Source organism: Radiomyces spectabilis (assembly GCF_025331425.1).
Source record: "Radiomyces spectabilis strain NRRL 2753 chromosome Unknown BYT42scaffold_1, whole genome shotgun sequence".
Taxonomy (NCBI): Eukaryota; Fungi; Mucoromycota; class Mucoromycetes; order Mucorales; family Radiomycetaceae; genus Radiomyces; species Radiomyces spectabilis.
The window spans coordinates 1730295-1752225 of NW_026251926.1; the positions used below are offsets into that span (position 1 = coordinate 1730295).

At 43.7% G+C, this 21931-nt stretch overlaps 9 protein-coding genes across 9 annotated transcripts; 6 read left to right on the top strand and 3 right to left on the bottom strand.

The window, feature by feature from the left end:
* Positions 1-1537: 1537 nt before the first annotated feature.
* BYT42DRAFT_609654 (uncharacterized protein) lies at positions 1538-2708 on the bottom strand (the record flags this gene model as incomplete). The annotated part of the gene is made up of 5 exons (XM_051571292.1): positions 1538-1805; positions 1877-2051; positions 2148-2200; positions 2257-2378; positions 2445-2708. 5 exons carry the CDS (start codon positions 2706-2708, stop codon positions 1538-1540), a joined length of 882 nt encoding a protein of 293 aa, XP_051428423.1.
* Positions 2709-2850: 142 nt separating this feature from the next.
* BYT42DRAFT_552569 (Metallo-dependent phosphatase-like protein) lies at positions 2851-5738 on the bottom strand. Its single transcript, XM_051566396.1, has 7 exons — positions 5460-5738; positions 5306-5394; positions 4937-5242; positions 4768-4879; positions 4591-4711; positions 3910-4532; positions 2851-3847 (listed from the first exon to the last, which is right to left on the bottom strand). The coding sequence occupies exons 1-7, from the start codon at positions 5670-5672 to the stop codon at positions 2987-2989; spliced, it is 2325 nt and encodes a 774-aa protein (XP_051428424.1). The 5' UTR covers positions 5673-5738; the 3' UTR covers positions 2851-2986.
* A 1440-nt stretch (positions 5739-7178) lies between these two features.
* BYT42DRAFT_22940 (uncharacterized protein) lies at positions 7179-8503 on the top strand. The gene is made up of 3 exons (XM_051562613.1): positions 7179-7578; positions 7639-8172; positions 8263-8503. The coding sequence occupies exons 1-3, from the start codon at positions 7405-7407 to the stop codon at positions 8368-8370; spliced, it is 816 nt and encodes a 271-aa protein (XP_051428425.1). The 5' UTR covers positions 7179-7404; the 3' UTR covers positions 8371-8503.
* Positions 8504-9323: 820 nt separating this feature from the next.
* On the top strand, positions 9324-11106 carry BYT42DRAFT_22988 (uncharacterized protein). The gene is made up of 2 exons (XM_051562616.1): positions 9324-10769; positions 10950-11106. The coding sequence occupies exons 1-2, from the start codon at positions 9570-9572 to the stop codon at positions 10974-10976; spliced, it is 1227 nt and encodes a 408-aa protein (XP_051428426.1). The 5' UTR covers positions 9324-9569; the 3' UTR covers positions 10977-11106.
* An 852-nt stretch (positions 11107-11958) lies between these two features.
* BYT42DRAFT_552584 (uncharacterized protein) lies at positions 11959-12964 on the top strand. The gene is made up of 2 exons (XM_051566397.1): positions 11959-12283; positions 12359-12964. The coding sequence occupies exons 1-2, from the start codon at positions 12004-12006 to the stop codon at positions 12862-12864; spliced, it is 786 nt and encodes a 261-aa protein (XP_051428427.1). The 5' UTR covers positions 11959-12003; the 3' UTR covers positions 12865-12964.
* On the top strand, positions 12965-14712 carry BYT42DRAFT_601455 (uncharacterized protein). The gene is made up of 3 exons (XM_051571029.1): positions 12965-13140; positions 13213-13643; positions 13708-14712. The coding sequence occupies exons 1-3, from the start codon at positions 13035-13037 to the stop codon at positions 14452-14454; spliced, it is 1284 nt and encodes a 427-aa protein (XP_051428428.1). The 5' UTR covers positions 12965-13034; the 3' UTR covers positions 14455-14712.
* A 1001-nt stretch (positions 14713-15713) lies between these two features.
* On the top strand, positions 15714-17864 carry BYT42DRAFT_552589 (SBF-like CPA transporter family-domain-containing protein). Its single transcript, XM_051566398.1, has 5 exons — positions 15714-16580; positions 16647-16709; positions 16769-17193; positions 17251-17372; positions 17438-17864. Exons 1-5 carry the CDS (start codon positions 16052-16054, stop codon positions 17598-17600), a joined length of 1302 nt encoding a protein of 433 aa, XP_051428429.1. The 5' UTR covers positions 15714-16051; the 3' UTR covers positions 17601-17864.
* Positions 17865-18338: 474 nt separating this feature from the next.
* BYT42DRAFT_488339 (ATP-dependent RNA helicase DHH1) lies at positions 18339-20139 on the top strand (the record flags this gene model as incomplete). Its single annotated transcript, XM_051563866.1, has 4 exons — positions 18339-18455; positions 18545-19270; positions 19349-19529; positions 19628-20139. 4 exons carry the CDS (start codon positions 18339-18341, stop codon positions 20137-20139), a joined length of 1536 nt encoding a protein of 511 aa, XP_051428430.1.
* Positions 20140-20756: 617 nt separating this feature from the next.
* On the bottom strand, positions 20757-21644 carry BYT42DRAFT_609662 (uncharacterized protein; the record flags this gene model as incomplete). The annotated part of the gene is made up of 1 exon (XM_051571293.1): positions 20757-21644. One exon carries the CDS (start codon positions 21642-21644, stop codon positions 20757-20759), a length of 888 nt encoding a protein of 295 aa, XP_051428431.1.
* Between the last annotated feature and the right edge of the window lie 287 nt (positions 21645-21931).

Here is a 21931-nt window from a genome sequence, read left to right on the forward strand (position 1 = left end):
CGGTTTGATCCTTGTGACACAGTTGGACTATGTGTGTTTGCCAAACAACCGCACACTTGCAGTGCCTGTTCTTCTAACCAGTGGAAAGTCACCGTTTCTGGTAATCTAAAGTGGCGGGCTCATATAGCGGCTGTATTACAGTAATATTGTCAACCCTCGTCTTTGTCTTTTTCCTGCTGCATTTTTTCCAATTTTGCTAAGCGTCGTTCGTCTTGATGACACGATCAGTCGACGCTTCAGAGAGAATGTTCGTGATTACATTGAGTTCAGGCATTGTCGAAATTACTGGGTAGCTCCCACCTATTACTCAAGCAGACTGAAATATAATGGTCCCTGCCCTGCGAGGCAGCATATAAATTACCGCCAAGCGACTTGTACACAAAGTAGAGGCTATATGAACCTGGTTCATGAAGCACTATCATCTTCCGGGTCAGAGCCCGAAACTAAATTGTCTTTTTCTTGACGGACTATTTGATCTACTCGCTTTAATGGATTTTCGGGGGTAGTTGGTCGTTTTGCGCTTAGATGGCTTCGCTTGTCGTCATGGTTTGAAGGTACCTTTGACTCTGTCCCAAAATTTCAGTTGTTGCCTGGTAAAAATCGTCGCTCTAAGCTCAAATAAAAGCTGATTGTAGCCTATGATCAATACCATCAAAAGATCACCTGGTAAGAATATAATCGGATCTTGCATCCTGGAAAAGCGGCATTGAATAAGGCTACATCTATTACTTTTTTTCTGAAGGACGCGAACAAGCCTTTCACTGGACATGGCTGTTGTTAACGAGCGACTTGTCCTCAGGGGCCGTGAATTCACGTCGTTGAACAGACAGTCATATGTTGACAGAGAATTACTTTAGCTATTCATCTGCCTCGTTGGTTCTCGCGTTCTGATGACAGTTGTCATGGGCGGAAACAAGTGTATCCAACTTATCTTTGTTTATCGCATAAGAAGGAGGTGTCATCTGCGTCGTAGTTCTGTGCTGCGCTTCATTGAATGAAAGTATATCAATGGAAGTGGTGTTACCGGCCATCGATACCCGTGCAACGAATGTTGTTCCATATTTTGATCCTCTTCGACTTATGAAACATCATGGAGGTTTGCCCTATATGTCGGCGGTTTAATGCTCTTAAAAGTTGTCAGGTTGATCCATTTCATTAATAGTGGATTGGCTGCTTCGTCTTCAATCTTTTGCCTCCAAGCTGCAACTTTTAGATTTTATCACGTGCCACAAGAGCTGAACCTTATTACGCTGCGTGTTGGATATGATTTATTTGTATTGAGTGCATGACGAGTTAATAAAAATGAGGTCAAAATCCAAATGAGGCCCGCGGAAATAATTCTGTCTGTTTGAAAATGAGTAGGGTCGTTTAATGATTGTACATAAGACAGCAAAATGTAAAGGATCTGAACTGATACATGAATAGGGAAAGTTTGGGATGTAGCTCACAGCGTCATTAAATAAACTTTTTTCCATGACTGCAACAACCACACAAAGATCTTTTTTAGGTCGCTTGATTCTATTTTGTTTCGCAGGCATTAATGTATGGCGGAACAGTTTTGCGAGGCGATGCTGCTTTCGAGCGGTTGGAAATTCTTGTTGGTTTGAGCACATTCGAGATCGGATACAAGCATGGACGGCCGTCTTGGACGTGCTACGACTCGGCTTGCAATCGAATCCCGCAAAGCGTGAATCCCCATTTGTAAAAAGAAACACAGCACGACAAATGTTGCTACAGCAAGGTACCAGATGGCGGCGCTGGGCCCTTGCGACCAGTCTAAAAAGGAGTAAACCCACCAATCATTGCTACCAGGTTTGAAGGTCAGTTCAGGACACATCCGATGAGATCCACCTTAAAACCATTCTAATAGACTTACATTGTATGAACAATAAAGGTGAGACACATATAGATTAATGTGTTGGCAAAAATCAACAATACAATGCGTATCTGTAGGACCATTCGGTTGAATACGACATCGACCAACATCATAAAGAAGGTAAGAGCATGGAGAGAAATTGTCATCCACCAATCCATCGGATCTGTGTGAGTGGCTGTAAGGTGGTATTGATCAATGGTCAGCCGCATGCTCCTGTCATTGTAAATGTACGCCCCCTTGCATGGTATGCATCACCCTTTCACATCCTTACCAGTGAGAAAGTCATTCGACAGAAGGGCCCAGTAAACGACCGGAGTAACAATGCTACACTAATTTTGTTAGGTGACCTCAACAACTCTATCTGTATCGCAATTGCTTACTTAAAAGTCACCAATGTATGATACAAATAGATATACAGATAATTGAGAATAGCGGGTTGTTGATGAAATGATAAAGGTCGATGAGATGCAGATAGGTACCGTACATGGTGGTATAATGTTGTCTATGTAAAAGAAAAAAAAGATCAGCCTGGAAAGAAAGAAAAAAAGGAAGGCAGAAGCAAACGAACCATGAAATAGGCATGAAGACCGATGAAAGTTAGATGAGTAAAGTAGGCAAAATAACGATGGAATTCGCCAATTTGAATATTCCAAATGATATCTGCCCAGAAAACAATGATGCTATATAACGCGAGAGGAACACGGATCCATAACAGTGTTTTTGACGATACAAAGTTGGAGGTGACTGCTCGTTCAGGAACAAACTGATCAAAGCGAAACCACCGAACAATGGCATAGCGCGTCGGTTCGAGGGATTGATCCCGAGGAGACATGGTAGGTTGTAAAATGAAAAGAGAGAAGACAAGTATCCTTGCATCTATCTTTAAACGTTTTTGGGTTCTTTTTCTTTTTTTTTTTTTTTTAAAAAAAAAAAAAAAAAAAAAAAAAAACTTCTAGAAAGGAGAAGTTTCGAAATGCAAAAGGTTTTTTAAGGAGGGAAGAAAAAAAAAAAAAGCAGAGGGTATTTTAAAACAAGAAGAAAAAAAAATGACAAGTAGGGATGATGGTGGGTAATAAATCCTGCTGCTTGGAGAAAAAAAATCGAACCCCTTTAGTTGCGTCTGCGGGTATTGATGTTAGGGCTACCATTCGATAAAGAGGATGTACTGCTACTGGTGGGAAATTCCTCGTGATGATCTTCTCCACCGGATTGATACAGTTGTTCTTGTTTGCAACCAGAACAGTCATTCAGAAGATCAATACGAGTGAAGTGATGTTTCGCCGACGTGAACACACCAGACGGACCAAAAAACAAAACATAACCCACAAAAACAAGCCAGAACGTCAGCAGATTGATGATAAGAACGGGCCAAACACCCCCATAGAAGGAGCCCATGCTCAGGAGTTTTGAAACGCGCCACAGCCAATAAATAACTTCCAGGCCTTTGAACCAACCCCGTTCGTTCAGCTGGCGTGATAACTGCTGAGCTTTTTGAGATCCACGACAATGAAGTTCGGTAGAATGAGATGCGCGCCATGCGAACAGTAGGAAGAATACGCCCACATCATAACAGACATGAAATGTAGCGTACATCCAAGTATCTGCAAGCGGAATCCATTCGCCCGAGAACATGAAACCCCAGATATAAAACATGCCAAATCGTTCTTCGGTGGTTGCGGCGGATGGAATAAGTTCTGCACGGAACCAAGGTAAGGAAGTCAGAGCGAGAACAATCATGAAGCTAGTATACCACAGCTGAGGCCATTGTTCAGGTAATCGAACCAGTCGATACATCCAGACGTAAATTTGACGGTAAATTGGTGCATAGGGACCAGCTAATGGATCACCATCAATTTGATGTAGTTTCAATAGTATCCATGCGCCACCGTCGGAAAGTGTTTCAGCGTACAGTTTAGGAGCCAAAAGCAAGACGATCATGACCGTGAGCCCCATGAGTGTCATACATTTAAACTATTCAAATGATATTACGGTCAGCTAGCGCCCTTTCCTGTTGGATAGGCAATACTACTTACAACGACGGACATATGAGTTCCTATGACCCATTCGCCAAACCCACCCTTGATATCGATACGTTGACTATCGGTTCGGAAGTGGATGGTGGATTCACCCATTTGGCCATCGGGCGCTCTTACTTGAATACGCAAGGTATGTGTTTCCAGGTCGTCAAAATCGTTTGGATCCCAAGGCGAAGTCCACAGAGGCAACCGTTTTTGGCCATCCATCATATTGCCTGTAAATGACGCGGGAAAGGGGTGCGTTTTCCCATCAATGGAAACAGTGACTTGCAAATCCACGGGATCCGCATAGGAGAAGACCAAAAATCGGATATGGCTGCTGGATTGAATACGTGACAACGGCTCCTTATGGGGCATGGCAAAACGTGCGTCCTTTGGATTGGTAATAAGAACGACAGGAGCCAGTTGAATTTTTTCAGGCCATTGAATCTTCTTCTCTTTCGTCAAGGGAACGGGATCGGAAGGTGTCAGTTGAGAAAGCGGCAACTCGAGATCGACGAAAGAAACAATATCATGATCGACAGCGACAATGCGGTAGGCGCCGTGATCTTTCAGATCGGCCAATTCCAGTTCAAGCGTACCGGATGCAGAATCATAAGATTTAAGCACATCACCTAAACCTGAAGCTTCCAGTTAGCCGCTGATAAATGGACGTTCAAACCACGTTTTCCAAGGTACCTCCTACGAGACGATGCAGATGGCCACAAAAATAGATACTGTAAGAACGAGCCAAATCACGGAGCGATTGCCCCTGGCTGGATACGCCATACACCATGGTTGTCGTAGGGTAGTGAGCAAACTACAGCCATCAAAATGAGCTTCTCATGAGTGGAGGACGGGGTGGAAATAACTCACAAGGAATGTATGATTATTCTGTGATGAGGTGACAGCGCTTTCAAGATCATCCAAGGAGGGCGTCGTCAGATAACCATAAAAATTGAAAGGCCGTGCAGGGCCGAACTTTGGACTATGATTTTATCAATAAAGAGAAAGCACCAACACGATCAAACCTGCCACTACTTACCAGGCATCCATGGCCACAAACTGATACGTGCCATATGGTTTTTTCACGTTCCAACGATAGACGCCATTGTTGCCTTCCAAGCGATAGGCACTTTTACCGTGCGTGCGATATAGATTTTGGTTCGATTTCCAGGAAGGAAGGTTGAAACAATCGTGATTTCCTCGCATATCGTACCAAGGGAGACTGCTGGCAGACTCTTCCACCGCCGTTTTGTAGATCTCCCATTCTTCCAAATACTGCTGAGTTTTGATCATATCGACATCTTTCGCATCGGTGAGATCGCCTGTGACGACCACGAATTCAGGGCTAAGCCGGAGGACAATGAATACGAGCGGTGTTTATGATATTCGATGAGAAATTGTTTCTCACCTGGTGATGGGCAGAACCGATTGTAGAAAATGCAAAAAGTGATTGGTATGGCCTTCTTTGTGGAACTTTGAGATGTGGAGATCAGAGACCTGTCAACAACCACTGATAAGCAAAAAAAGCATGGGCTAAAATGCTGCAAATATATCATTATAACCTGAATAAAGTAAAATAGGTTAGACGGTGACTCGTCGAGAGGTGCTGAAGAGTCGTGTATGGTTGTGGTGTTGTTTGTTGCTTGTTCAGGCAACGATGAGTATGAATGAGTCGGCCTGAAAGCGGCCGTCGAATCTTGATCAAGTTGCCACGCTCGTAATATGCATAGAACCGTTAGTAGTATACATGTCAGCGATGATTTAGTAATCGCCATGGCGCATGGGCAATTCAATGGAAAGCTCTTCTTTTAGAGTCAAAAGGCAGTGCAAGACAAACGGCTGACTTTTTTTTTTTTTTTTTAAAAAAAAAAAAAAACTCTTCCGGAGTTACTGAGCGCAACTTCTGCTTAATTCAATTTCTTTGAGTCGATTTTATTCAGAAATAAATGCGAGCAGAACATAGAAATCTAAATACCACTGGGGCTACAATAAGAAGCTATCAAACATCCTGCAAAAAAGCCCTGGTAGCTTGTCTCAAGTGCTGACTTGATGCTCAGGGAAATGCTCGCTGCTGTTACCAGTGCAGCAGAAACTGTACGGCAACCTCTTCTGGGGGACGGTGAATGGCAAGCATGTGGTATTTGAGGTTTTGCTCGCTTTCCAAAGAGTGAGGGATTTTTTTTATATAGTTTTCAGCATTTTTATGTACTTCTTTTTCTTCCATCCTAACGATGCCGTTTTGGTTCTCTTCTTTGCAGGATGCATAAGTTGAGTAAATGCTTTCCGCAATTACTGGAGAAATGCATAATTCTTTGGTAAGAGAAAAAAAAAATGTTGAAAGCATCGTGGCAGCTCACATTAACTTGCCCTTTGTAGGGTTTTATGACGCGTTGCTGCCCAAAGCGAGGCATTACGTGATACCAAAAGACTATATGGCTATTCAATGCTCCTTTGAATCTTGGAGCAGCTATATTACGTAAGTATCTCGCAAATAATAACCAAATAAACGATAAATTTTCTAAACTAATTCGTATAGTATATCTCGTGTTGTCTGCTGGTATCAATGTGAGTCCCATAGAAAAGTAAAGCATGACTTTTTCACTGACTGAAGTTGTTTTGTAGATTCTCTTTGACAAGCCCATCTGGGTCGCTATGCTGTTCCCATTCGTGAGCGTTCTATCGCCTTAGCAGTAGTCTGCAAAGTGGAATGCAACATCCGACTGCCTGTCAACTCAGTTATCTTGCTTTAGTATCGAGTGCACATCTTCGTAGTATTTTTCACAGGTAAGTCTCTAATGGTTATCAAGGTAAGTATAAACGGCCTATATAGAAAATGCCAGGGGTGTATTTCAGATACGGCAAATGATATGTAATTGATTCAATAAAAGCCACAATTGCAAAAATCCAAACTGTATTCGCTTTCAATGTAATTTTAGTTCGTCCCTATTTTAAGCACCATGGAGAACTTATAAAATAAACCTTTCGACATTTGGAAATTGAATTACTGATGGCATTAAATAAAACAACGGTGGTGATCGGTGAAGCTGAGATCCGTGACAGCCAAGTTCGGAGCCAGGACTTCAACCAATGGTAAGCCTAGGCTATCTTCCAATTACCAAATTTGGGCTCCAAAATCCTCAATGATGTTAACCATCATTGTGCACGTGACCAGGTTACAATGTTACCAGAAATCGTAGGAAAGGAATGAATTTAAAGCATTCGTTCACTGTCCATACTAAAAATACAATATTTTTAGATGGCGCTGCGGCTACAAGGTGCGCTTTTCTTTGAAAGAGATGAAAAGGATTATTCTTACATGAAATAGAACGGTTGCCTAATGCGTTCCGAAAAAAAACCGGAATGAGGTTTTCCTGAGTTTGTTCTCCGGGGTGGAAATTTGATGCACCGCCCATTCAAAACAAATTTGCTTGGACGAAGCCCAAATTCGGTTGGATAAAAAAAAAAAAAATACACCGGTTTCCCTTCATAGATTCTTTGCGACCAACTATGAGCATGTCAGACGATCAACCTGACGTTGGCTCATATTCTTGGAGTCAGACCGAAGACCAGGTTACGATCTCCTTCCTTGTCCCGGAAAGTTGCAAATCAAAAGATCTCGATATTGTCATTGAAACTCATCATGTCAAGGCGGGTTTGAAAGGACAAGAACCTGTTCTCAAGGTACGATTCACTTTGAAGTGTGTACTTTGGATGGTCCGTTCATCTCCATTGTCTCTTTAGGCTAAACTATTTGCACCCATCAATCATTTCGGATCGTTGTGGCAACTCGAAAAGAGTGCCACCTCACCATTCTCGTCGTTAACAGCTTCGCCTTCCTTCTCCATTGCTTCGTCTTATGCCTTCATGTCCTCGCCTAATCATTCCCCTACCCATTCTCCCAACTCTTCCATGATTTTACCAGCTCCCGCGCTCGCTGAGACCAATGGTGCTTCGTCCACTCCAATGGCAGAGTTGTTGCATCAAACGGCCGCCCTGGGAAGCTATTCCGTGTCTTCCTCGGATGATAATTCGCAACCTGCCTCGCCCGTGGCCATTAATACACCTCCTTCTTTGGCAACCCCACCGCATCTTCAGGGCGAAGCGCAGCAATCAGCTCCTAAATATCGACTACTCACCATCCATTTGGAAAAGGACCAAGAGGGGTTACATTGGATGGTGCCTATTTCGGCTGGTTGGAAGACGGATGAGATGGACATTGATGTGACGAGTGCTTCCCATTTAGGAAGTTGGTATGAAGCCACAGGCAATTTGGAGGTACGGTGAAAGCTCAATAATGGAGCTGATCTCTCTCTGTCATCCAAAAATTTCTAATCGATGTTTTTTTAATCTGCTTGGCTGTTCTAGAAAGCCTTCAAGTATTACGAAAGTGCGGCTGAACGAGGTCACACACGATCGATGACCAAACTCGCCACCATGTATGAGGTAGGAAATGAGATGCATGAAACTCGCTGAAAGGAAAAGAAAAAAAAACGGTTGGATTGACGGGTGGGTTTGTTCTATTTTTGAAGCTTGAAACCGGACTTGAGAAGGATGCGAAAAAGGCATTTGAGTGGTACAAGCGCGCGGCCGATGTTATCGAACAATCATGCGATTTTAATCAGACCTTTGGACCTGACGCTGCAGCATGTTACTCCGTGGCCACCATCTACGGCACCGGGTCACCTGAGGCGGGTATTGAAAAGGATTACGAATTGGCTTTAACGTATTATAATCGATGCATGGCCATTACCTCTCCGCGAATCAATATCGATTTTAATATTGCCGATCAGCATATTATTGCCAAATCGCAACTGCGTAACCATGCCCCTTCCACCAACGACGAACGATTTTTCTGTAATGCGGCGTTCCAAGCTGGTTTAATTTATCTTTACGGCTCACATGCAGAAGGTGAATCGGTCCACTCGGTGACGAGGGTAAATGCCAATCCCCAGCTGGCCCTCCGTTATTGGAAAGAAGCCGGTATTCTAGGCTATGCTCAAGCGTGTTATAACATTGGTATCATCCTTGCCAACGGCATCGGCGTGGAAGCCGATCTGCACGAAGCCGGCAAATGGTTTGGTCGCGCTCTGAACTTGGACAAGACAGGAAAGCTTGTGTTACCCGATGGCGTTAAGGTGGTCGATTGGGATACACCCAAACATAGTTCTTCCGCACAACCCACTCCTACCAACACCGCCTCCGCCTCCTCTTCAGCAGCTGCCGCTAATAAAAAGCAGCGACCAAGACGAAAGAGACGTAGTAAGCGCAAGGCACAACAGGATGACAGCAGTGCGCTGAATTGGGTCCTGGCATTTGGCACGGTGGCTGCTCTGGCCGGTGTGACATGGTGGTATTATCGTAGAACGGCTAAGGAGTAAAATAGATTGGAAGGAAGAGAAGAAAATAAGAAAACAAGCAGAGAAAAAAAAAACCAAGAAAAAAAAAGTCATGCAACCTTGAGTTTGATCATCATTTTGTGTAATATTCCAAAAAAAAAAAAAAAAAAAAAAACCAGGCAACGAGAACAAAAAAGATGGCTCAGCATCGAATGATACTTTTTTGGGGGACAATCGATTAAGCTTTTTTATGTCATCTCGTTATCTCTCTTTGTAGTCGGTTTTGCGTTCTTTTGGTCTTTTTTTTCTTCTCTCTGCCTTTCTTTTCTTTTCAAAATGACGGAAGACCTTACTCATCCGCAACCTGTTTGCTCTGATCTAACCTTACCCGATGTCATTTTGGCCTTGGGCCCTGATGAGCGCCACACTTCACCGTCACCCAAGTCGAGCAAAAACAAGTCGTCCTGTGGCCTGCAGGCAGTGGAAACAGATCGCACAGATTGGCCGTGTCATAAATTTATACTGGAAATGTACTCTTCGTATTTCAGCGCATTATTTGAAAGCGAATTTCGGGAATATGGATCATCGATTGTGTTCTTGCCGCGTGGTATCCTTAGCGCCCTTGCACTGGAAGGCATTCTTCATATCATATATGTCGACTGGATCCGGGCACACCCATCACTTACCATCGCACCTTCCTTCATCCTTTTTTCCGAACCGTCCAACCACCTTGAGCATTTGCAAGATATGTATCTCGCAGCGGATTACCTTGGCATGCCTACCATTCGGACCATGTTAGCTAACCGATTATCGGATGCAGTGCATCAAATCAGCTGTTACTGCCCGCGCTGCGCCTGTCGGGTCCCGCAGCTTTTCTCTTTCACACGAACCTTTGCCCACACACATGTCACCCTGGACCGTCTCACGACTCTGGCTCTTCAGCTACTGACAGGCGATCCTGAAAAAGCGATCCCCACCTTTTGGGTGCAACAGGAACTCGGCCGCCTGCTGCTGCTTTCCCCCGATCTGCACGAGCAAATGTCCCAAATACTTATCGGCTGTTTGAATAAATGCAACGCCATCGAAACACTGCACGCTTGCTACACAGCCCTCGTTAGTTTGGATAGTGAAATTGAGTCATCGCCATGGCACCAACCACTGCGGCAGACTCTACGCGCCGTTCACTTCCGGGTCACGGGCATTATTGCCGCCAATTTCAATTTTTATTGCTCCGAATATCCGACCCTTTTGTCCTGCATTGACGGTATCAACTATTCCTTTGCCTTTCTCGATTATCTGCTTCAGCAAGTATTGGAAGAACAGATGGATCACAGTAATGCAGGTCTTCTCTACCAAGGTATTGTGCGGCATTTAAGAACACGCCGCAGTGTACCACATTGTATGGAAGTGAGCGCCATTCTCGAAAAAGCGCGCGCCATGGTTGTATCGTTTATTGCTCAAGAACTTTCAGAGATGCGCAAATTGGGAACCTTGAACAAGTATGACACGCCTACCCTGGAAATCCTGGCCCAAGGTGTGTATTTTGATCACAGTGACTGTTCCAATGAGAGGGTTACCCATCCACATATATTTTTCACTGATAAAGAGGATCGTGTCATGATGATCAAGTTTGGGGAGATACGCCAATCGAATGATCACTGCGTCGTAATTATTTTTATACTTGCCTTGGCATCTAACATTGGAAACCATCACTAGATATCATGGTGCCAGTTCGTCTGTTAGTCAAACCTGAAGATATGCACAAGAAAAAAGCATTATTTCGCTCCATGTCATCATCACCTTCCCGATCGTATCAACGTGCTAAATCCTCCACTCGAAAGAAAGAAGCAAGCAATAATAATGCTTGCGGTCACAGCGCTTTCGCTTTGATTAAGCGATTGTGTACAAAGGCAGCCACTAGCAAGAAACCGGTTCCCTATCATTCATCGGTCAACGAGAAAAACTGTCATTGTCAGGAAACAGCAACAAGAGGTGTTATACTGTTAGCAGACAAAGACATTACGAAAGAACCACCCATGTGTGTGGCGCCTACTCCACGCGAACCAAGCAATATCATCGCACCCATTGCGTGCCACGCTGAATGACGCAAAGTGCATCTCACGTTGATGGGTAAAGGACTGGATATGGCATGCGTTATCGCACATGGATGTAAAAAGGATATCATTCTTATTTAATAACAAAGAGCGCATCATCCAAGGTGAGTTTAGCACAAGAAAGAAGCCACCGCCTCTCATCCACTGAGCTTCTCTGCATCTTCATGTTTCTCGACCTTTTTTTTCCAGGCCCCACAAACATTGTTGTATTTAAAATGGACGGCATTCGCCCTGACCAGCTAGTAATGGAAAAGGCACTCCTATAACATATCAGCTACAGTGTCATTGTTGGCGTAGAGACACCGGTGACCCTTTCTGAATTTTCGAAGCCGATGATCGGTGCCTTTTATTCTTTGCTACTGTATATAATATCCGTTTACATCTTTCTATAGTATATTTCATACTTCAGAAAAGGGGAAACTCTCAAGCATAAATAAAGAATAATAATAGATATGCAAGCGAGGACCCAGCCATGCAGCCTTGAAAACTCGGTTGATTTTCTTGCAATGTGGGTTTGCATGCACCTCATTGAATAATTTTTGCTCACATGATGAAGGTTGGGATCATAAATAACCTCACGGCGCCATGATCGTCAATATGTTCCCTTTCTTCTCGTAGCGAATTATTCCAGGATCGCGTTCATTTTATACTAAACCATGATTATCGATATTACTATTCTGTTTCTGTTGGTGGCAGCCTTTATATTACAACTGGTTACGCTTCTTGGCAATTTGCCGGGACTTCGAACCGTGTATTTTGCAAGGGTTGATCTTGTGCTGCGAGCCGATGGTCTTCTTGGTGACGTACTGAACAGCATCCGTCAGAACCTTATCAATATTCCAGACTATTTCACTGTCGCTTCTTTGTCAATATGTCAGGGTGCAACAACTGCTAGTAGTATGCAATGTACAAGACCGACTTTCGGATTCAATGCACGTAGGATCTAGTGAAACCTATTCAAAACCAATGTATTACGGCTCTGTTTTTTGCGACTCACCTTGTTTTCATTAGCCACCAATGGTGTCCTTAATGTGATACTCAGTTCTATTCCCGATAAATTGCGTGTGGCCATCTCAGCCGCTCAGGCAGGCGTACTTATTCCATCCGTATGTTTCTGCTTCCTTGCGATGGCCATTTACATTGTCGGCTTTTTCATAACCGATAGAACGAAACCTGCCAAACGTCGATGGCTTATCGTAATGCTGTGGATTACGACCGTCCTTGCTTTGCTGTTCGCCATTGGATCGATTATCGTGGAAGTGGTAGGCTATGTGGGTATCCAAAGAGCGGTCGATGCAGCAGAGGGTCGGTTGCCAGATGTGGCAGGTGTTTTCGATTTGCGACCCGTGATTGGTCCAGCCGTATGGATCACCGTAGGCGCTGTGGTAGCTTTACTTCTCACCTGTTTCCTGTATTGTTTTGCACGTCGTCGCCGTTCGGTTGGTCAAGAAAAGGAATTATATGGAGATCCAAACCAGCCACCGCAGGAGAATATCGAAATGCAACGACGTATGTAAAGCGGACAAGATCTACGGCAGCTGGTGTTACAAGCTGTCGCACCTGTCCTTCTCAATTTCTAGACCGTTGAAAATAGAGGGTCTGTTCACAGTTACTCTTCAATAGTTTTAATAATTCCTGTAATTTATTATCGACCTTTTTTTATTATTATCTTTGCTTCAAATTGATCATGAAATTATGTTCCATTCCTTCGAGGGACAGCTTGCCTTTTAAGTGGTTTTTCTTTGCTTTGTTGCATGTCATGTCGGCCATGGCCTACAGTCCGCATTCCACAAGTAAAACGATCTTATACAACATGATGCTCTAGATCTTACACTGACATTGTAGCGTTTTCCTCCTTTCTAAAGCAGCAGTATTGCTCGGTAATCTACTCATCGATCCCGTCGTGAATGTCGGATCGTCGTCTTCCAACAGCTGTATGCCAGCTAACTGCACGGCATTGTGTCAGCCTGGTTGTAGCAAAGAACAAGTATGTACGCTCAGAACCATGGTGGATTGCGGGGTTTGTCCAGCTTCCAAGTGTGTGGATCGATCCATGCTGGGGGTCCCACCCGAGGCTTCAGGAACACCTGAAGCTGTGAATCAGAAATCGAGCGACGAATTTGAAGCGAACGGTGCCTTTATTGGTGGCCTCGTTGGTGGCTTAATTGGCGTTGGCCTGCTGATAGCCACCATTGGATGCGCTTTTGTAAAGTATAGAAGGAAGAAGAACCGACTTCCGGAAGCGCTTCAGGGGAACTTAATCGCTTGTCGGGAACTTCACGGCCACATGGCAAAGGTAACTAGTACACATCAGTAAGATCGACTAAACCACTTTGGGCTAAACTATTCCCATTCAACAGGTCCCCAAAGTCGAAAACCCAATGAGCCAAGATGGCGCATCGCCCTACCCCACGCTACCTACAGCTAGCACTTACCAAACCCAAACCGCCGCGCATGCACGCTCAGATCATGGCATGCAATCGAAATCTAGCTCGCCTGTGCCCACAGTTACTATGCCTGTTTCTTCTCAGCCCAATAATGCGCGTCATTCGGCGACAAGAAACTCTACTTATCGGGATAGTCGTTATTCAAACAACGAGTATCATTCCTGCCGCACAGGGTCTCGGCTATCGGGATCGGTTGCTGACAGCGAGGATAGTTGGCGGGGATCCTATGCTTCTACAATCAATCAGCCTCAGAGTACACCTGCTCAAGCGATACAAATAATTCGTACGCGACCCCAGCTGATGCGAGTCAGTTCTACTGCGGTCGGCAGCAGTGGATCCATACGAACGTTCTTTAGTTCAAGCGACAATATTTCTCGTTCATCACAAATTCGTTCGTTACAAGTTCAAACAAAACGTGATGAGGAGCCTAACCATGCCGTTGTTCATGCGTATTCTCGCCCATCCGTCGATGCAACTGCGCATAACTTTGAATCGTCACTCGATGATCCCTTTCATGACCGATACAGCAGACATGCCGACTCTGTCACCTCCTTGTCGGAAGCTCTGTCTTCATTCACGATCATTCCAGCAGTTTCTGGTCAACATCCAAACCCAGGATCCGATTTACCAAGCATTACTCCGAATACCCAAAACAAATGATTCCTAGAAATATCTCGTTACCCTATATTATTACCTTGAGGCTGATTCCCATTTTGCTGGTATCCAGCCATGCAAATGATTGGTCCTTAATTCATGTTTTCTACTGTATTAACGCAGTCGTAGATCGCACCATATGTTTCATGTAGAATAATCGCCTCATTGATGGCATAGAAAAGATAAAGCTTCTCAACGTGAACTTCACGGATCCCAGCTTTCTATAACATCGACGTATCTTATTCTCAAACACTACAATCAGAGCGACTTTGTGTGCAAGACCATACAAAAAACAAATGCGTGATTTTTTATGGGTCCGCTATTCCGGTCGTATTGATTTGTCTTTGCGCTTTTCATTTGGACTCCCACTGCTAAAAAGGTGAAGTTCATACCACCTGTCTCGTGTAACCATTTCCTCGAGAGATACCAATTCCTAATTTCATGGATGTATGATCTCATCGAGTTTATTGACTGGTATATATCCTTCTACTGATCACATGCTGTACTGCAGTGTATTTCATACAAGACAAGTAAGTGATTCGGCACAATATTCAAAACGTAAGTAAGGCACTTGAGCACAAAAACATTACCTTTCAAAAAAAAAAGTTTTTTTGTTGACCACCCAAAAAAAAAAAAAAAAAAAAGCTTTTCGGCGCGCAAGCTATTTGTGGAGGTTCAGTGGTTGATAACACAGCTGTAGTCATTATGAGTATACGTACAGAATAGTTGATTTGAGCAAATGTTAATGAGAATGAGAAAGAGCAATGAAAAAAGGTATGGCGCGATGGATGGATGGTTTTGCGCAAGAAAAAAGAAAATAGATGTGCGATAAAGAGGAAATAAAATGGATGGAAGATGCGTCGTCTTTTATAGACATGAAAAAAGAGGCGATCCCTCGTACTGTAGATTTTCGGTTCATGTCATAGTTATCCTTTGATAAGAGAGTGTGGCCTCATCGCATGAAACAGCTGCATGAGGTAGGTCTCAGATAATGTTAGAGAGAGAGGGAGATCGGGATGTCTTTACTCAAATGTTCTTCTGTTGGCTGATCGGATACACAGGTGCACATAACTTTGGTACAGAAGTACTTCATGACTCGTTAAACTATCTTTCAACTCGTATTATACACTTTATTGAAAATCGAAGTCATCCTAATGAGGATGGCCTCTTCTTTTTGATGGACAAAGTCGTCAGTTTTAGTGCATTTTCCCACCAGGATTACGCAGGCATTCTTCAAGGCCAAGGTAATATGACGAGATCCTCCACACTTCCCGCCAATAAAGGACCAAGTCATGATTTTTGCTTCCTTGAAATCATCTCTTTATCTCCCGAGAAAAATGAACTGAAAGATGAAAAAGACATTAGGGTAGTCAACAAATTTATCGGGACTACAAAATTTTTTGCCAGGGCACTGTACTGGTTGACTTTTTCCAGTGATAGGAAATGATGAATGTGACACTCGGTTTATAGTTTTCACACCGCTGGTTTAAAATCCCACATTTGGCAATGACCGTGACCTTGCCTTTGGGAGCTCCGGATATCGCGGAGTTGTTCGGATGAATGGGAATTAACTGTTTCTTTCATTTCGATCTATCAGTGAACCATGTCGAACTCCACCACAACCCTCGAGGTGGTGTCCAATTCGACTGTAGCCGAGCAAACCTATCAATGCTCTCGGCACAAACAATCGGTCTTGCCCGCAAGAAAATGGAACCATGCTTGCAGGACACTAGTATCTCTGTTACAACGTTATTGGTTTTTGCTCGGACTTGCTGTGGTGATTGGTCTTGCATGGGCTTTTCCACAAGTGGGTAAAACCCACGGCGATATCGAAGCTCAATATACAATCAAGTGGGGTGCCGTTATTATCATTTTCTTGCTTTCCGGGTTAGGCCTGGAAGTGAGGATCATGTTTCAGACCATTCTTCGGTGGCGGTTGCATTTAGTGGTCCAAATCATCAATTTCCTTCTCCTTCCTTTCCTTGCTTATGGAATTGTGCGCTTCTTTGTACTGGTTGGAGCGGATATCGACGAACTGGTATATCAAGGATGGATGATTGCTCTGTCGACAAGCACTACGGTCTCGTCGAACGCTGTCATGACCCGCAACGCTAACGGGAATGAGTCAGCTGGTAAGCTTTTCCGGTAATTTGAACTCCGTGCGTTAATTCTTACATGATTTCCAACTCTCGGTCAAGCTCTCTTCAATGCGGCCTTGGGCAATGTGCTGGGTATTTTCATCTCCCCGGCGTTGATGACAAGTAAGGCGATTTGAGCTGTTCCGTGAATGGATTGCATATAACTCACATCCTATCATAAGTTTTTGGAGATGACAAAAAGTTATTTCCACCTGGCAGCGCACGTGGAACGCCTGATTACACCAGTGTCCTGAAAAACCTGGGTTTGACGGTTCTTGTTCCGTTGGTGGTGGGCCAAGTGATCCGGTCCGTATTTCCAAAGCAAGTCAAATACCTGGCTAGCAAATTTCGATTTTCTATCATCAATAGCATCGCCCTCCTATGCATGGTGTGGTCCGTGTTTTGTGATGGCGTTGCAAGCGACGCTTTCCATCAACTGACCGCGGTGGATATCGTCGCCATTATCGGTGTTGACATTTTCTTGTACCTCTTTGGTTGCGCGACTTGTCTATTTGTAGCGCGTTTGCCTTGGCCACACCGTTGGATTCAAGAACCAGAATGGGTCAAACAATGGCGATTTTCGCGCAAAGATGCCATTGCTATCATGGTACGTGGTCAGATATGAACCCAACGAATATGTATGAGCCTTATAACTGTGTGATAGTATTGTGGAGCGACCAAAACAGTCTCTATGGGTATTCCATTGATCAACGTCTTGTATGCTGACAGCAGCTATGGTATTGTTGGCGTGCTGTCTCTTCCACTTTTGATGTACCATATTTCGCAGTAAGTGCGGGCTTCAACATGCAATCAGTCAGCAAAAAAGGGGCTAACATGTCTTGTTGGACTAGGTTGTTCATTGGTAATTTTCAAGTTCATCCATTGAAGCGCTGGGTAGAACAGGAAGCCGATGAAGTTCAGGAAGAACAACATGGATTGACGAACAACCCACAAAGTACCAGTTTACCAACCCATACAACAAGACGTCGACCTAATACTGAAGCAACAGCTTAAGCTTTTGTGCAATGCTGGCAACCCAAAAAGTGGAGTGTGTTGTTTTATTATCCAGCACTATGCGAGAGAACGTTATGTCAAAATACTCGTGATAGTTTTGATAAACCCAAAGCCGCATTGTGTCATGGATCAAGATTAACTGCAGAACATAGAGATAGAACGTTAGTCGATCGCCTATTCAGATTAAAGTGCAGCACCAATCACAAACTGTAAATTTGACAGTCTTTTTGCTTGATCAAAACAGCCAATCAAATATCATTATTGTTAGGTAAGGTTGATGACGAGTCCTTGTCTCATTTTCGATCTCCGCCTGCCAAGGGATCCGTAACAGGAGAGAGATGTTGAAATGTCCCAAAATCCCGAGCCATGAGATGGTTTTTTTTTTCTAGACTCAATTTTTTTTCTCTCTTTTCGATATCGCCATTTACAAAGAAAACTTTCCCTTCACGTTTAAATCTCGACATTAGACTTTCTACCGTTAGTTGAGAAAAAAATTCGCATATATCTCGAATCTCTTTCTACAAAAACACCCCAAAAAACCTACCGTGCAATCTACTTAAACAACCTATTTGTCTCCCATCATCTGAATTTATTACATATATCATGTCCATGCCCGTAAATAGTCAGACGCTAAGGTAAATGTTCACCTGTTTTTACCACGCCCATTCCCGGTTGCATAGGAAGTCTCTTCCACCACCGGTGAACCCCACTCTTGCTGATACAAACCATTTGACTGACATGCTTTTCCTTCATTTCCTTAAAATTCCCGACTTTTTTTGTCGTTGCAGCCATGAAAACGACAACTGGAAAAAGCATATTGTGGTGCCACCCAAAGATACTCGGCCACAGACAGAGGTAACAAACATTGAATGATATCAGAATCAAAAAAGGAAGGAAAAAAAGGATGAATAGAATGGATTATTGACACGAGTTTGTCCCTACAGGATGTCACTGCTACAAAAGGAAATGAGTTTGAAGATTACTTTCTTAAAAGAGAACTGTTAATGGGCATTTTTGAAGCTGGTTTTGAACGCCCCTCACCTATCCAAGAAGAAGCGATTCCAATTGCGCTCACAGGTCGAGATATTCTGGCAAGAGCAAAAAACGGTACCGGAAAGACGGCGGCGTTTGTCATTCCTACATTAGAGAAAATCAACAACAAGAAATCCAAAATTCAAGCCTTGTTGCTCGTCCCCACACGTGAGTTGGCGTTGCAAACGTCACAAGTATGCAAAACTCTTGGAAAACATCTCGGCATACAGGTCATGGTCACCACAGGCGGCACTACACTCAAAGATGATATTCTGCGACTTGGCGAACCTGTGCACGTCGTGGTGGGTACGCCCGGCCGAATTCTTGATCTCGCTTCCAAGGGCGTTGCGGACTTCAGCGAAGCCACCACGTTTGTCATGGATGAAGCGGACAAACTGTTATCGCCCGAATTCACTCCCGTCATCGATCAACTCATTTCCTTTTTCCCCAAAGACAGACAAATCATGTTATTCAGTGCTACTTTCCCCATGATCGTCAAAAACTTTAAAGAAAAGCATCTCGTGAAGCCATACGAGATCAATCTGATGGATGAACTGACCTTGCGTGGTGTGACACAGTACTATGCCTATGTCGAAGAGAGACAAAAGGTGCACTGTTTAAATACGTTATTTTCCAAGGTAAGAAATCAAAGGAAAGAAAAACAAGTCACCCGCACCCGGATCCCGGTATTCATTTGTCTTTACTTGTTGCTATAGTTGCAAATCAATCAATCGATTATCTTTTGTAATTCTACGAATCGCGTAGAGTTGTTAGCGAAAAAGATTACCGAGCTGGGATACTCGTGTTTCTATTCGCATGCTAAAATGCTGCAGAGTCACCGTAACCGCGTTTTCCATGATTTCAGAAATGGTGTCTGTCGTAACTTGGTCTGCTCAGGTACAGTGGAAACAAAAAAACTTGCGATTTCTTAAGAAGGGAGTCTGTGTATACTCATGCTTACCGTGTTATCTTCTTTTATTTCTTTGCTTGATTAGATCTTTTAACGCGTGGTATCGATATCCAAGCTGTCAACGTGGTGGTGAACTTCGATTTCCCCAAAAACGCAGAAACCTATCTCCACCGTATCGGCCGTTCAGGCCGCTTTGGTCACCTAGGTCTTGCCATCAATTTGATTACTTACGAAGATCGATTCAATCTCTACAAGATCGAACGTGAATTGGGCACTGAAATTCAACCTATTCCTCCCGTGATTGACAAGCATCTGTATGTGGCTCCTAGCGCTTTGGAGGATGCCCAAGTGCAACAGCCTAATCGGGAAGCCGCACAAGCTACCCGTCAGCACCAACAACGTCGCGAACAGCAACCGCAACAACAAGTGCAGCAGATCTCAATGCAGCAGAGATATCCGCAACAACAAGGATATTACGGCCAACAGCGTAATGATATGAATGGTCAAGGCATGCGCGGTGGATACAATGGCTACGGTCGACGCAACATGCAGCATATGCCAGGAAGAGGCAAACCCAGGCCCAAGCCTCAGATGTAATGGATCACAGCTTCATACATTCTCGATCTACCGCATGTGGATATGCGGATTGATTTCTTGTAAATACTTGGATATCAGTTATGAGTAACCTCTTTCTTTTCTCTTGACTTTTTTTTTTCTTTTTCTTCTTTTTTTCTCTTTCTGTATTTGGGTGCCTATTCCTTGTAGGTGGTCGATCGTATTTTGGTCTGTGACATTTCCTTTACCTCTATGTTTTTTTTTTACTTCTTTCTGTTTTCATTTTCTTTGTACACTATTTGCTTTTATGGTTTACGCAATTCGTTGTCGTGAAGCTGCATTAGTGCCATGTTTTTAATGCTCCTGTTCTTGGAAAAATTTTCCCTTATTTGATGAGGGTTTTTTTTTTAATGACGCTGTGATCATAGCTAGTATAATCTATAGTGTCATTACTTTTTTTTTAATTTCAATAACAAGGTGCATTGTATGAAAAATAATCTGGACAAAACAAAAATAGGCCTCTATGCCAAAAATGATGAATGTAGTATGGTGAAGTTAGGTCTTCTGAAGATGCAACGTGGGGGTTGGGTTTCACACGCGTGTCAGGGTAGCAATTTGTAATAGGGCATGCTGGCTTGTGTGACGCATATGGAGAATGATTAGATGACGATACAAGAGTTTCTATAGTCAAAGTACGGACGGTACTGTAGCGGTTTGCAGGAAGTCGGTAATAGTAAGGATGCCGTGGTGATATACGGAATCCGCTTTTTGTTGCCAAGGGCATGTTCAAGCGTTGTACCCGTCCAAGAGCTCACGGTTCTGGTTTCAGAGGTTTGGCTTGTACCGATGACCGGTAGATACCCGATGCCCACCATATGTGTTCGCCACCAGTGAGCGCGGCGAATTTGAAATCCTTGGGGCAAATGAAGGTTGGCACGCTGGAACCATAATTCTAACTGAACATCCATGTCGCTGGTTGAAGATACGGACGCGAGTTGATCCATCAAATGCTGATCACAGCGGATGTCGAATTTGGAGAAACCGAGATCACGTATACGTTCAATATTTCTGCTGGTCCTCTGTTGCAAGGGCAACCATGTTCCGTCATCAAAACCAACTTCGTAAAGAGGGGTGTGCGGTCGGATCCATTTCCGCTGCAGCTTTAAATACCATGGCTGCTTTGCCGTGATACCTAAAAACGACGTGTTTCCAACGGGGTTCTGCAACGGTTCGTATGTAGTCTCGGCAGTTGATTGTTTTTCAATGTACACGGTGTCGTCGCTCGGTTTGGCAGCCGCCGTCGGTTTTGATTTTGGGTCTTTCAACTTTAGCTTCAGCGATGCTACGACTGAGAAGGAAGAAGGAATAAATGATGTCGCAGATTTCGGTTTCTCGGACGAAGTAACGATCGGCTTTTTCTTGAACATTCGAGAGGCTATCGTATGGAGCGGTGTTTTTCGGAAGGACAGATTGTCATTATTACGTGCCAGTAGACTGGAGCTAGTAAAGGGTATCTTTTTGATGCAGAGCTTGATTTTTGTAAACATGCTTTTGAAAATGAAGACCCGGTCAAAAAGAAAAAAAAATAGAAGAAAAATGCAAGTGAGGAACAAAAGGTGCAGGAAGGAAAATACAGAGTCTTTTTAAGGTACACTTGGACGATAATCGATTAGTCGAATAGTTTTGGTTCACAAAGCTCAAAAATGTACAAGAATGACCATGGATTCACACCGAGGAAGATTGGCTCTAAGAATTATGCTCTAGCTCTCGTACACCCTACCTCACGCGGCATTATAGTGCATGTACATAGTGTAGTTGTTATATACGATCTCGT